Here is a 15,240-nt window from a genome sequence, read left to right as displayed (position 1 = left end):
GCAATTCAGCAGCACAGTTCAAGAGGTTTCCAAGAGCAATGATGTGGAGGACAGAGGGGATGTGTGGAGAAGAGAGAGAGAGAGAGAGAGAGAGAGAGAGAGACAGAGAGAGAGAGAGAGAGAGAGAGAGAGAGAGAGAGAGAGAGAGAGCACAATCACCACCTGCTTTCTTTCATTCTAGATGTTGTCTCAGAGCGCCAGAGTAATTACTGCTGACATTTCAGAGGGATATATTGCTATTTGGCAGGACTCACTGTGGGAATGAAACCACCTGAAGGCAGGGGTCAGTCATTTCAATGGTCCTGAGTTATTAAAAGGAGGTACCAGTGTTACTGAGCCTTCTTCTCATCTGTATATCTGTTTCCCCCTGCTTCAGATGATCTTTCTTTAATATGGAATTCACTGTTACGCTGTCTTATTTGCACGTTTTATATCATTTTAAGTAGCACTGCATATTTTCTGACCAGTATGAAGCTAGGCACACTTCAGCTGATAATGACAATTCCTTGGACAAAAAAACAGAGAATAATAAAACATCATGGTTATTAAACAACCAAGGCACTAATAAAAACTAATCCAGGCAACAAATGACTCATAAAATGCCAGTCAAAAGTAATATTAAGATTTAGAAGGAGAAAGAAATAGAGAAATTGTAGAACAATTTTATTGTGAAAAGCAACAAATTTTGACTTATTGACTTCATTAGGGTTAAAGGCTTCAGCAGTTTGGGTTATTTTACATGTGAGATTTGTCTATTTGCATTTTACAGTTGCCACCATCTGTCAATCAGATCTGATTAAATCACGTCCATGCACTCCTTAAGAAGCAGATCAACTGAAAACTTTTCATAGATAATACTTAAGGACCTTGTTTTTCTAATGTTATCATTGTCAATTTGTCCTGAACATAAGAATAGCTTTTAGGCACTTGAACAAAAAGCTACACAGAACCTATGAAATCGGTGTGTAAGAAACTACATATACTTCAGCTATCACCATGTCCAGCAGGTAGCTGTCTCTGCCAGCATTACCATAGATAGCAGACGACTTGCTTTGAAAAGGTAATTTCTTACATGCATTAACTTAAAAAGGAGAAGAGAGGAGAGATCACATCCATTCTTCCACCACCTAGCATCAATATCCCTCTGTGGACAAAAGTTGATCTCTAGTATCAGCCTCCCCCCTGCTGGACACGACAAGTAATACAACAGTGTCTCCATAAGAAAAAGCATTAACAAGAGAGGTGATGAAACAAAGCAGATTATATGTCTGTCCAAAGACTTTTTCTCTTCTCAGCTTTTGGTCAGTGAATCTGAGTCTTGATAACCGCTGTACAAATGCCTAATATCCTCATGGGACTCTAATTCTATTCTTTTGAAACATCTGGTGTTGTTTTGATAATGGCTCCATGCACACAGAGTGAAATCTGTTATCCAAATGTGCCGTCAAAAAGACTGAGCCTCGACTATCAATGAGCATCAGCATCATTATGGTTGAATAAATGCAATAAGATCTTCGAAATATCACCAGTGGACTTAGCTGATCCTGAACGGTTAAACAGCTGCTTCCCAAGAGAACAGAAATAAGTCCCTCCGCTGACTGTAATGAATGCATTACAGCTAAAGGTCATTTTCCATGTTCAGCCCCATTTATAAAAGGGCATATGATGTCATCTCGTCAATAAATCACGCCACTATCTGCTGCTACATTTCCACAGCAGTTAGTCAATATCAACATTTTCACTCACAGGAAATCATTTGGAGCGTTTTGTGCAGGTGTGTGCCTTGGTGTGTGTGTGCGTGTGTGTGTGTGTGCGTGTGTGTGTGTGTGTGTGTGTGTGTGTGTGTGTGTGTGTGTGTGTGTGTGTGTGTGTGTGTGTGTGTGCGCGCGCGTGCGCGCGCGCGTTACTTGTCAAAGCACTTTGAGCAAGCAGCCGTGCTGTGATGCTCTCATTACTATGGGACCTTCTGTTCTGTCCCAGAAAATATTTACTTGACATTAACTGAAGAGACCTTGGGTGTCGTTTAGGAACATAAAACCCACAAGTTGTGGATGGTCAGCATGAAAGAACCACACGCAAGCAGCAGCATGGGTCTGTTGATCTTGAACACAGCTTGAAAGACGGCAACATAAACCCTGCTTTGACTTGGGCCCAGAGCTTCAATCTGTGTGGTATAAACACTCAGAGTTAGAACTGACGTGACACTGGACCTATTGACAGCACCCATACCTACACACACACACACACACACACACACACACACACACACACACACACACACACAGTGTTTTATTTTGCTGGTGGGGATTTATGGAGTTCCAAAGCACTCAATATTGGAGTAAAGGATATCATGATGTAAATAATCCTGAGAATTAATGGAGAGGAAATATGTAACAGAAATATTAAATTATGAAATGATCCAATAAATGTTTAAAACACATCTTAATATTCTGAAATCGTTTTTTGTATGTAATATTTAGTCTACCCTCATTAAAATATAATAGTGATTACAGAATAGTGATTTATCAACAAGATGGCACCATTTTGGCCTTTTATGACTTATTTTGAGAAGACTCGGGATGAAATATCATTCGAGTTGAATTTGAAACATTTATTGGATTATTCCCCAGTTTCATTCTGCTACATAATGTGTGGATTTATTATTTGATTCTTAATTTCATTCTGCTTCTGAATTTCTGGTTTCTCTAGCAGCTGCTGATTATTCATCAATAGCATTACAAACTGTGGGGTTAAATCATGCATAAAAAGAATCACTGATCAACACAAAGTTTCTTAAATTCAAATTCTGTGGAAAAAGCAAAACAAAACAGACACTTCGAGCAGAAGCGCCGGTTCGCGGCCAAACCAGCAGATGGCATCAGTCATACAGCTCAGATCACAGAGCTCAGAGAAAAGAAGGCCATGACAGAAGCTCAATCATAACAGCTGCCCTTTTCGGTTTGTATCCGGCAGACTTTACCAGCCTCTCTACTCCTCCCTGAGAGTATGAGTAACTCCACATTCACCCACTTTTAATGGAAACATCACAGACACGATCAACAGCACATGAATCACCCTGTTAAATCCCCCCAAAATGGGTCTTTTCCTACCAGTGTGTCGCATAATTGAGCTCGATGAGACAGCTCAAGTTACACACAGCCCAGAAGCTTATCATTCACATCATGATCCCCACTGACAGTGTGCCTATGACTCGTTCTTGCAGCAGTTTTCATTGTTTTAAATCCTCCCTTTGACTATAAGTTCACATGCGCGCGCAAACGCACGCGCGCGCACACAGTGACCGCCGTCGTTCCTTGATGACCCACCGTCTGCTCATTTCCGAAAGCTTACGGAGATTCACCGAGCAACGACCCGGCCCCTCCCGCCCCCCTCCTCCGCGCCACAGCTACTCTCCCCTCGGCTCCACTCCGAGGAGGAACCCGGTGCCCCCGGCTGATCGTTTCCAATTACGTTACCCCAAGATGGAGGTCTGCAGATGGCATTGCTCGCGCCTACGAGTCACCGTAACCGTCCGTGTGTCTTAAATGGCGCTTTTGTTGGGACAGAAGTGATTTTGTGCCATCTTTTAGTCGATTTTTGGGGGGATCTACTTGGGAGATACTGAGCTCCAGGTTCGGGTTGTAGCAGCCATGAGCTCCGGTGAAGGAGCGGAGGAGACGACGAAGGACGCCAGCGATATAGCGGCGTTCTTCAAGACCGGTAAGCCCAAAAATGAGTGGAAGAGGTCGGACCGAGCTCCACAGAGAGCTGCTGCATTCGGTCCAGCTGTGTGAGGGACAATGTTCCCGTCCGCGTTGACTGCTTTGTGGGCTCTGGCAATAAATAGGGAATAGGGAAGGCTTTAGCGGATGGATTTCATCACTGTTGTTATAAACTAAGTGTATAACAAGCGGCAATGGCCAACACCATTGTGGAAATCTCTAAAAATGGATTTCTTCCATGCATTTTTCCAACTACATCAGATAGCCCATCAGGACTGAGTAGCCAGGCAACGTTAGCTAGAGCGCTAATTGTCAGAGTTCCATCTTCGGACACATCTCCCAGACTTGTCAGCGCTTGGTTGGCTACCTCTTCGTGTACTTCAATATACATTATTCTGTGTTTCTGCCCTGTCCATGGCTTTGCTTAACCTCGCCTATGCTTCTGTCTGCGGTCCAAATGAGGATGTGAAATGTAGCTAAGTTTGAGCGTTAGGAGCCCAGTAAGTGTAAGGAGAAAGGAAAACATAGGAACAACAAATGTATGTTCCACGTCCAGCAAGCCCGACACAAATGGATCAGAGCGACTTTATGTTAGTGGGAATCATTCGCAGTTACTATAGCATATGGACGACATGTTTTTATCTAGTTCAAGTGGAGTGACTTTAGATCTTGCAGAAGCGAGAAAAGAAGCAGGTCAGGGCTGTCCGACAATGGACTGGTGTGTTAACTAACTACTTCCAACATCTTAGCTCCCAGTGCTAGCCTGTGAGCTAGTGAATCCTGTATCAGATTTGGTGAATCCTGTCTGCTTGGTTAGCTAACAAATGCTAGCTAGTTTAGCATCGCTAGCTCGCCTGTGAGTTGACAAAGCGTGTATCTAAGCAGCTTATTGGTGTATTTAGCACAAACGAACACGCCGTGTGTCTGTTTTACGTTCGCTGTTCCGTTAACTGGCTGTTTGTTGTTTTCTGGGCTGTCAAAAAATAGCACAACTGTACAAGCTATGTAAACAATACATGGCGTGGCACACAGAGCCTGGGTGTGCACTGTGTAGGGAAAGCTAGCTGTGTAACATGGCTATCAAGGCCAAAAGGCTGCCTAGTATCAATAAGTCTGTTAGGTTGTGATAAAAACCGCAGAAGATCAGTGACACTGACTCATTCATACACAACCAAACTGTTGTTTTTAGACAATATCAGATGCTGCCCACTAGCATGTACAGATTGTTAACTCAGCTAAGTAGGCTAATTAATCAGCAAGGACTGTGACTTGAAGTCCCAGCACGGGCCTACAGTGGTCCCATAGGCTGCAACAATAGCTCATAAACTGTGAATTCTAGGGGTCCTAGCAGAGATTTAAGGGGCCAGAGAAATATATGGTTAAGTTTTATTTTATTTGGCACAGTTTGCATTGTGAAACGATGTGTAAGGATTTCCCATTTCTTCTTCACTTCCATACCCACACCCAGTGTACAGTATCCACATTTATACACTTGTTACAAAATTCTGTGTATCAATCGAAGGATACTGGTGAATGAAAAGGTGATCCTGCGCCTGTCCATTTTTGGGTGAAGAGGCAAAAACTCTGAGCTTACTTGCTGCACTTAGATATGCCAGATAACCCTCAAGTTATGTTCTCTGACTGCAAGCTGTGAATTAGATCTTGTGCGTGATGTTACGTCTGCCAGTGTCATCCTCTAACTCCGCTTGCTTAAGTAGCTTACTGTTTCAATGTAGTCTCTCCATGAATCTTTGTAGTATATGTGTAGCGGTAGTTGCTCATTATTTTTTTCCAGTAATATGTGCATAAGCATGTAATAAATATTAAACTGTAGCAGATCAGAATAGTCATGCATTGTTGTGCAGTGCAGTGTTGGACCATTGTGGTAGAACTGAGATTTTGAAGTGAAGTTAGAGGGGTGTAAACAAGCACTAGAATGCAGAGTATTGACATCCAGCCTCTGGCTCCTGTGGTTTTGTGTCTAGCGAGATAATAAGCACAGAGTGAAGTTCAGTTTCTGTATTGAGCTGATCTGATGGCTTCCTCTCGGGGAGGGAGGCGAGAGGCATCCTGTAGCTCACTTGCAGCCACACTGTGAATGTATGTTTTGTTGATGGTGCACAGCTGCAGCCATTCTGCTTCACTGTTAATCAGATCTGTTGCTAATTTGGTGTATAATTAAAATGTTTAGATGTAGCTCCTTTTCTTGTTACCTCAAGTCCATCTGCTGCAGTTTCAGTTTATAGTTTAGAAATGGCTCTTTATTTACCAATAGAGCACTTAAACCATATATTCAGTTTGTTCTGAGAGAAGCAATGGCAGTTTCTGTTGCACTTAGATTTTTGCATCAGTGTTGGGGCACCTACTGCTGAATTAATGATAAAATAGGAATTGTGGGTGAAGTGAAAACAAATCTGTGCCCATTTTTGACAACAACACACTTGCAGGATCATGAATAAACATTTCATGCCGCTATCCTGACGTAAAGATCTTAAGACCCATTAAATTTCAGGCTGGTCTATACTTCATGCATTCTCTTAATTGCCACAGTAATGGTGAGAGATTGAAGTCCTTCCTAAATTAAAACACTAACACTTAACTTAAATCTGACAGTTATCTAACCTAGTTTATCTTAGTGGGATCCACAATTTTGTGTGCTTAAAGCTAAACATGGCCTCCAAGCACTTAAGTACAATTATTGGCGTTTTATTGACAAAATGTTACAGTAAGCTGCTTTCTTAGTGTAACTACCATCTTGTATGAAGATCCTTTACGAGCATGTGCGCGGTTGTTGTCTTGACTAACAACACACCTTGTTGAACACACCTCTAAAGGTATACTTAGCACTGATTATGAGTTCTGTGGGACTGATTGTACAGCAGTCACAAACGGCTGCTCTTTGTGTTAAATATGACCCAGGATTTTGCCAGCTTGATTTGTGCTTATCGTATAGTGTTGCTTTAACCCCCTGAGAGTGCCTGGCATCATCGGTTGGTATGCTGATGCCACTGAGCACAGCAGGACAGTGACTGACAAAGACCACCTACTGTACGAGATAATGATAAGTATGGACAGATATTTACTGTAAACATGAGATTTTTGTTTCAAAGTGCAAGTCAGGTCCATTATCTTTTGTCTCCAAACAATGTGGAACTACTGGGGACACCAGAAATGCTTCTGCTAATGCTATTCTGCATATTTCCGAGTGCTATGCCTGTAATATATTATACACAATCTCTAGTTCTTTCAAGGTCTGCCAACCTCAGTTGGTACTCAACTGATGTATATGGTTATTATAACAGTTCAAAGTGGAGCATCCTTGAAAGTCTTGTTCAGAGTCATCTCAGTAGTGAAACCAGCAGTGAAACCACTATAGCCCTGACTACTGCGTGACAGTCTACCAAGAGATATGTACAATGAACCGGTTGGAAGGCTTGAGTGTCACCTTTGGGCTCCCCTCCGTTTTGTTCTGCTTGTGAACTTCCTCCTCATAGATCTGGGAGTCTTGTTTTGACATGCACAGGTTTGAGTGTCTTGCCACAGGCTATGCTTTCTCCCCCCTTCCATCCCCAGCTCCATCCTCATCTCTTTTTCCATCCTTTGGCATTTGGTCTCTTTGTCTTTCCCATGTCCTCCCTCTTTGCTTACTTCCCCACTCTGTCTGCCGGCCTGCCTGCCTTCTGTCTGAGCGTTCATTCGCCAAAGCCTGTTTCGTGTTTTCACTCCCTCCCTCATTCTTGTTGCGTCGTGTTGGGCCTCTTCGTCCTGATGCAAAATGACAACTAATATAAAAAAAAAAAAAACGAGCTTCCCCCCCGTCTCTCTCCCCTGTCTTCCAGACTGGAATTAATACCTAGGCCTCAGAGCTCTGAAAGGGGGAGTTTTGTTGTGGCATGTTGTCAATCATCAAGTTATTCCACTCCAAACATATCTTTGGCTACACCGATGACTAAGAGGCTGATTTAGTGTTGATTTCATACAGTTATTACTTGTTGGTAGTGTAGAATATTATTTATGGTTGGGGGGGATCTGCAGTCCGCGCTGCCAGGCCTTCATGAATGAATATTTAGAGTCTGCAACACGCCGTTCACAAGGTTGCTCTGTATGTTTGAATGAACGTCAGTGTGTGCGTGTGTTTGTGCAAGAAACAGAGTGAAACAGACAAGCAGGAGAGAGAGTGGGAAATCTGATCCAGAGCATGCATTTATGACTCAGGCCCATTCACCCAGGATGAGGTCTGGGAGCGCGCGCGCACACACACACACACACACACACACACACACACACACACACACACACACACACACACACACACACACACACACACACACACACACACACACACACACACACTGTGAGACTAATGGATATTGATCCAGGAGATGGAGACTGATTGAGGTCCCTCAGTAAAGGTTTCCTCCAGGCTTAAAGCTGCCAAGTCAGACACAGAGCAGAGGCTAAAGCCTAATGCTGCACAAAGCAGAATTCTTTTATCATCCCCATGTTTATGGGATGGAAGTAAACAGAGGATTGGCGCGTCACAGATCAATACAAACAGATAATTGAAGGCTGGGTTTGTTGTCACGTTGTTTTGGTCCTTTCTTGATAAAATGCATTTATTAATTACTGGACCGATTGTTCAGAACCTTTAATCGTAGAGGAACAGCCAAGTGAATGAGCAGTAGACATGGTAAAATTGGGTGACTTTAAAAAGCTGCAGAGGCTGAGATATCCTGACTTTCAGCCCCTTATATGAGCCACACCCCCAAAACACAGGATCCTACATTTCCCACAGTGCAACTTGATAGCACCTCATGACATCATCAGGGTTATTTTGTCAGATTCATAGAAGGCAGCTGTTTTTCCTGGCTGAATAGTGTCTAAAATCAGTGGAGTGACCCTTTAAACCTCCACACACCATAAAACTCAAGTTTTTGCATGCCCTGCTCTTCAAATATTTGGTAGAGTATGGTGTTAAATACAGATTTGGCCACTAGACAATACAGATACAATTCTGTATAATGGTACTGTACTGGTAATGGCTGTATAATGGTAATGGCAGTTTTATTTCACGCCTATGTATACATGCACACATATGCATAGTATCTGTTTATTTCATTATATTGTCAATTTTCTTGAAAATCAGTTCTTCTGTTCTGAGTGATTGAGGAATGTATTTCTTGTCCAATTGCAGCTAATTGAAAACCTGACTAATTAAATTACTCTATCACAGTGGTGCAAATAATTCAACCAATTTATTGATTTGCAACACTGTCCACAATTTTCTAATACACCCAGAGATATTAAAGGCATAGATTAGGGTTGCTTCCTGATAGGCAGCCACTGCTCTCTCTCAATTATTAATTATTAAAATTACAATTTTCGCACTTACTCACACACGCAGGCACTTTCTCCGATTTGCTGTTTTCCACTGACCCGGTCTCTGTCTCCCCCATCTGTCTTTGTACCGTTAAGATCCCAGCGTACATCCACATCCACAGCGAGTGGCCGTTTCTGCTTGTACACACATTCTCAGGAGCAAAATATCAGGTACCTCACACACCTCTCAGTAACTGTACTATTGTGCAACAGAGAGAAGTGAACATAATTAATGGAAGCCATCTGGAGGGAAAGATAATGTTAGGAGATTTTATCCCTTTATTTAGCCAGGCATCTTCAATTAAGAGCAAATGGATGGCTGGGTTAAAAAAAAACCTTTTAGAAAGGGTTGGAGATTAAGCTAAAATATGGGGATAACAACACTCCTTCTACTCAAATTGTTCCCTTTATTGTGGCATTAAAATGTGATGTTTCAGTTAGAAAGGCATTCATCCCTCAAAACGAAGCCCAAATACAAACACTGAACACATGGTTACAAGACGAGCAACTCAGGCACTTGGAAACCATTAGTGGCACAGACCATCATGTCCTGAATAACAACCTCTTTCTGTCATACATTCTTACTTTTGTGGAGAAAATTGTTGAAAAATGCTGCAAATATCCGTTGGTTAGCAAAGAGTAAATAATTCAGATTGCTCTCATTTCCCATGGGTGGTTGTGTAAACACATAATCTTTCTCATCCCTGATAACAGGTGCAGGTACATTAAATTTTAAAGGCAGATTACAGCTCGCAGAGCAAGCCAGACCTCCTCAGTCTGCTGTGAGGTCAGTTTGAATGGGTGGATTGTGATCCTTTTTTTCTTGTTTGAGCTATCATCTGCATTTCGGTAAATCATTAGCGTTCAAACACAGAGAGCTGTTGGTATCACAGTTCAATGTGAAGAATGAACATGGCAGATCAAGATTAGTGCATGTGGCCTGTGACACGCTTGATTCCAATTGAGCGTTTGTCCCAGAAAGGAAGAAAATGTCCAGGGTTATGTTTGACGAATCACCTTGTAGAATACTCTCTTGTACTCTTCGTCATGTGACTGAAACTGTGACTTATGCAGTCTGAACATTTCATGTGTTCCAAAAGTTACACGAACACCAAACAACAGCCAGACCAGTCACAGCACAGAAATATTAAAAGCTGCTCATGTCGGACCAAGGCAAATGAATTAAAGCTCCACAGCAACTACGTCAGCAACACCAACTTTAGCTTTTAGCTTTGTGGTAGCAAATAATTTCCTGTTTTACACACCCAGCAGAAGGACTCGAGACTAATGGCATCCCATCGTCCTGGGAATGATTGAAAAGTTGTTTGGGATGACCAGAGATGTTCCCCAGGACACATCTGGGATGAAAGGGATTTATGTATGTATGTGCAGTGACCAGTTACGACCACTCAGACGACTTTGTGACACATAAAGGTACAACATGTAGGATATGGCCAGAATTTTTGTTTGAAACACTCAAAAAAATAAAATGAATTGTGAAGACATAATAGGTCTGACTTCTAGAGCAACAGGTTTACCCCTCTCAAGCTACGACCATAGTGCTTGCCAGCAGATGCAAAGCATCATTAGCATTAATTTGGATTTGATGTGAATGTTATATGCATTCTCCTGATGTTTGGTCTCTGCTAAATGCTCCACCGTGTTCTCCTGCTAGTTTCTAACTGTGTCTGTCTGCTGTTTGGTGTTGAGTAGTTAGAGTACAGTGAGTGTATAGAGGTTTTTCACTGGAAACAGCTGCCTGCTGCTGCCAGAAATGATGAGAGCTAAAAGAATGAATCAAATCAGTGAAGTTGCTCACCATAAAACCAAAACACTGAGCTGAGAGACTCTAAAATGCTTTGTGGAGCTGAGGGGAACCGTAGAGGGGGGTGATTATTCTTACTTTCTTCATGCTAGGTCGGTGGTTCGATCCCCGACCTCGGCAGCCTACATGTTGATGTATCCTTTGGCGAGATACTGAACCCCGATTTGCCCCCCACGTGCCATCAGTGTGTGTGAATGCATAATGCTCGTCATGAGCAGGTGGCTTAGCTGCTGTACCAATTTGTGTGAATGGGTGAATGCTCGTGACCTGTGTTGTCAAAGAGCTTTGACTAGAAACATGCCATATAAATACAGTCCACTTACCATGTGTGGATTCACTCCCGAACCCAATCACATATAGATAATCATGTGGGCCATTGTTGACGTAAAAATACTGATTATAGCAGCCTTAAATATGATGCTACAGTATGTGTCCAGAAAGATCTTCCTTGCTCAGTTAAGTTTCCCTGGAAAAACTTTGGTGAAACTATTTCTGTGGTAAACCTGATGTCAAGCTGGCACAATACATCATCTTACTCAAGGTCTTTGTTGCTGATCTGTGTATCATATTGCAGGCTTGTAACAACTGGTCATCTGGGTCAGGTTTACTTTGGCATTACACTGACGTATTCCAAGTTTTATTTTATCTTTTTCAGTGTGCTGTTGAATTCATGACACAAGGTGAGCCAGGAGGTGCATTTCTTATGATGGCAGTGGGGCAGTTTCTTGTCTTAGCCACAATAGGTTTAGTGGTTGGAACCAATCAGAGACAAGTTAAATGAGGACATTTTATGAGGTCTTGGTAGCGAATAAGCACACCTACAAACGCAGACCAGGAAGGAATCTGTTTCAAAACCATCGCGCACCATGTAAATGAAGGGAGAGTCTATCAGCATCATCGATGCAAATGGAGAAATTTCTGATGCAAATTTAAGATTTTTGGGACTGCCATGGTAACAAAGAGTGAAATAATGTTTTGACCTCACAGATTGGGGTCCACTGGTCGGAAAACCCGTCCCGCAGATGTCTGGCTAGACTAAACACTGTAATTTTTCAATCAGGACACAGTGAGCAAAGCCATTGAAAGCCATGAAGTAAAACTGAATGGCAACACTGGAGTTGTTTGTAGCCCAAAGCATGGATGATGTCAGTGTGAGCACCACAGTAACACAAACCTAAACCCGAACAAAAAGCACCAGATTGCATTTCAGAGGGAGTAACGTCCACTTCCCTGATAGTCAGAGGCTTGTAAACAAGTTTTGTCTTTCTCTGGATGTGCCATACATGGCAATGTGAAGAGTGGCCTGTAACAGCTTACCAATGAGCCCGGACAAGTTTGGGGAGCGATTTGAAAACGGTCGTGAATAACATTGGCCCTGTGCATCTAGTTATGCTGCAATGAAGTCATTGCAGAAATGGATTTAATAGGATTGCCTTAGATGTGCATGTTGATAGTAAAACCCTGTAAGGATATATGGCCAGCAATACAATGTTTTGATCCCAGAAAGTCAGTATGTTATTAATAATATAGTGAGCAGATTGCAGATCCTCTCAGAGAGGGTATGGAGCGTGTGGGGAAGCAGACTGGCCAAGAACTGTTTTAACAACAAATCTGCCTGCTTAAATAGGAATATATACATGATGTGTTTGAGAGCACAGCTATGTGGCAGCAGTACAAGTGTGTGTGTGTGTGTGTGTGTGTGTGTGTGTGTGTGTGTGTGTGTGTGTGTGTGTGTGTGTGTGTGTGTGTGTGTGTGTGTGTGTGTGTGTGTGTGTGTGTGTGTGTGTGTGTGTGAGAGAGACAGTGCGATGTTGTCAGCTCGAACAGCATTAGGCATGCTAGAGGTGAGAGTTCATTGGATTACACACGCTGACCTAATCTAATCTGGCCTTTATTCTCCGGGATTACTGCGAGGGTGTTCTCCGACGTAGGCGTGGAAGTGGAGAGAGGGAGGTGGATTCACGGTGTGACAGTGTGTAGGGCTACACACACACGCACACACACACACAAAGGAATTATTTGACATGTTGGGAAATATGCTTGTTAGTTTTCTTGCCAAAAGTTAGAGGAGTAGTTTGTTGCCACTGTCTGTAAATACGAAGCTGGAGACAGTCGAGCACAGTGACTTGCAACACTGGGAAACGGCTCTGTCCGACCGTCACAAAGTCCCAAAATCTGTACAAAAACCCAAACATAAAAACAACAAGTTGTGGTTTTGTGGCTGGTTCTGTTTTGGGCTATTTTGCCACTTAATCCCCTTTTAAAACACAATTCATCCCTTTGAAACATTGGTTTTTGCCCAGATTTTTAAAACAACTGTAAATTAGTGAGCTTTAGAGATGCTGATAGGTGGATTTTGGTACCTTTGGACAGAACCAGGCTAGCTGTGTCCCTCTGCGGTTAGTCTTCATGCTGCGCTAAGATAACCGGATCTTGGCTGTTGCTTCATTTTTACCAGACAGATTCAAGAGAGGTATCATCTAAGTAAATAAGATATCCCAAAATGTTGAATCGTTGTTTTAACTGTTGTCTGAACACAAACAACCATACAAAAACTTTTGAAGGACCAGTGTGTAGTATTTCATGGCATCTAACGACTGAATACCTCTCACCTCACCCCCCACTTTCCAGGCCTGTAGGCAAACCTACGGTGGCTACGAAATCAGAAAATGCAAAGTCTAGAGCCAGTGTTTGGTTTGTCCATTCTGGGCTACTGTAGAAACATGGTGGACTCTGTGGATATAAGATAGATTTGAAGAGCTTATTCTAAGATAATGAAAACACAGTTATTCTTATCCTAATGTGTAGTTTTAAGGCATATATTTTAACACAGGAAATACACATAGCAACGACAGCTTTCTGCATGTTATATCCCTCTTTCATGTCCACAAAACAAGGTTGAACTAGCAGTCTGTCTCCATGGTAACAGCAGCTAACATGGCCATCCGTCTGACCCGTGCTCTGCCTTTACTAACAGGCCTATGTAAACCAGGCCTGTGTTTTACCACTCTCACAAACAGGGACACAGGTCCCACCCAGATACAGACGAGATAAGACCAAAGGGCGGCTGATAAGAGCCAATCGCGGCAGTTGGTTTCTGTGCTCTTCATATGGGGCATTTAGTTCAAAGGTGGATCACAAGCTGTGTTTGGATGCTTTAAAAACAAAGTTTTACTGGTGTTACCGCTGCAAAGCATCTATAAAAATAAACCCAAAGCAGAAGCGCGCTCATGTTGTAAGATACAGTAGCTGTCAATCAGAGCACTTGTGAATCAGGGCAAGCAGAGCAAGGTGTATCCACTCCGCTTCAAAGTAGGTAATGAGAAGTGAAAGGAGGGCTGTTGAGTTATTTAATAGTATCATATTATAATGTCAAATACAGTTAAAAGTTATCCATTAACAAGGGAACTGAAGTATTAGGATGTTTTGTCAGATGTGTAAATGAAACGGTTTTTGGCTTGTTTAAATCCCCTCTTAGGAACAACTGAAACACACACACGCACAGACACAGACACAGACACACACACACACACACACACACACACACACACACACACACACACACACACAAACTCACATGCAAACCTCTCGCCTCTCTGTGTGTTTATAAAAAGGAGCTTGTCCCACTTTTCCTTCTCATCTGCCGTGCTCTCGTTCGGTAATTTCTCCGGCGTGATAGCTAATTGGTGTGAGCTCGGGGAAAATTTGCCGCCCCGCCGCTGCGTTCTTAAAACAAGCTGGAGCGAGAGAGAGAAAAGAGTCGAGGGGGCAAAGAGAAAAATGGAGAGAAGATGGAGAAGGAGGAGAAGACAGGAGGTAGGTTGCAAGGGAGGCGGGGTGCGAAGGTTGCAGGCGGCCATGAAATCACATGCAGATAACCGTTTTCTCCACGCGTTCTTGTTAGAAGAGCATAAACAACAAGAGTGAGTGAATGATTTTGTTGTCCTGTTAGAGGGAAATAAGGAAGTCTATTCAGAGCAGGTGGAAGAGGAAGAAGAGGAGCTGTGAAACTCAAAGATACAGAGAGAGAGAGAGAGAAGAGAGCTAGACCTTAGAAAGATAATGAAGAGAGCAGAAGTGTAAATGTATGTGCCAAGCTGGGTTAACAGAGTTTCAACTGGGTAATGAAAGAGGTCAGTAAAGGAATTGAATCAGCTTGCAATTGATTAGGATCAGTGTGAAAGATATGCCAGAATGGTCTCTGCTCCTATTTTGAGAGTGGAAGGAGACAGAGAGAGAGAGTGAACCAAACTAGGACAAGTCCTGAAAGACCATTGTACTCCTTTTTCTTTGGGTCTCCAGTGCATTCAAAAC

At 42.6% G+C, this 15,240-nt stretch overlaps 1 protein-coding gene across 10 annotated transcripts in view; it reads left to right on the top strand.

The window, feature by feature from the left end:
• Window positions 1-3,432: 3,432 nt before the first annotated feature.
• Window positions 3,433-15,240, top strand: part of LOC139346244 (triple functional domain protein-like) — a 64,875-nt gene continuing 53,067 nt past the window's right edge. For 9 of the 10 annotated variants that reach the window (XM_070985232.1, XM_070985226.1, XM_070985231.1 and 6 more), the window contains exon 1: window positions 3,433-3,720. In XM_070985232.1, coding sequence (XP_070841333.1) covers window positions 3,651-3,720 — 70 coding nt within the window. In that variant the 5' untranslated portion in view covers window positions 3,433-3,650. Of the gene's footprint in view, window positions 3,721-14,702; window positions 14,743-15,240 lie in introns of those variants that run through there. The other variant, XM_070985228.1, reaches the window with a different exon arrangement.

The sequence above is a fragment of the Chaetodon trifascialis genome, chromosome 17 (genome assembly GCF_039877785.1).
Source record: "Chaetodon trifascialis isolate fChaTrf1 chromosome 17, fChaTrf1.hap1, whole genome shotgun sequence".
Taxonomy (NCBI): domain Eukaryota; kingdom Metazoa; phylum Chordata; class Actinopteri; order Chaetodontiformes; family Chaetodontidae; genus Chaetodon; species Chaetodon trifascialis.
This window is presented reverse-complemented; position numbering and strand designations above follow the sequence as displayed.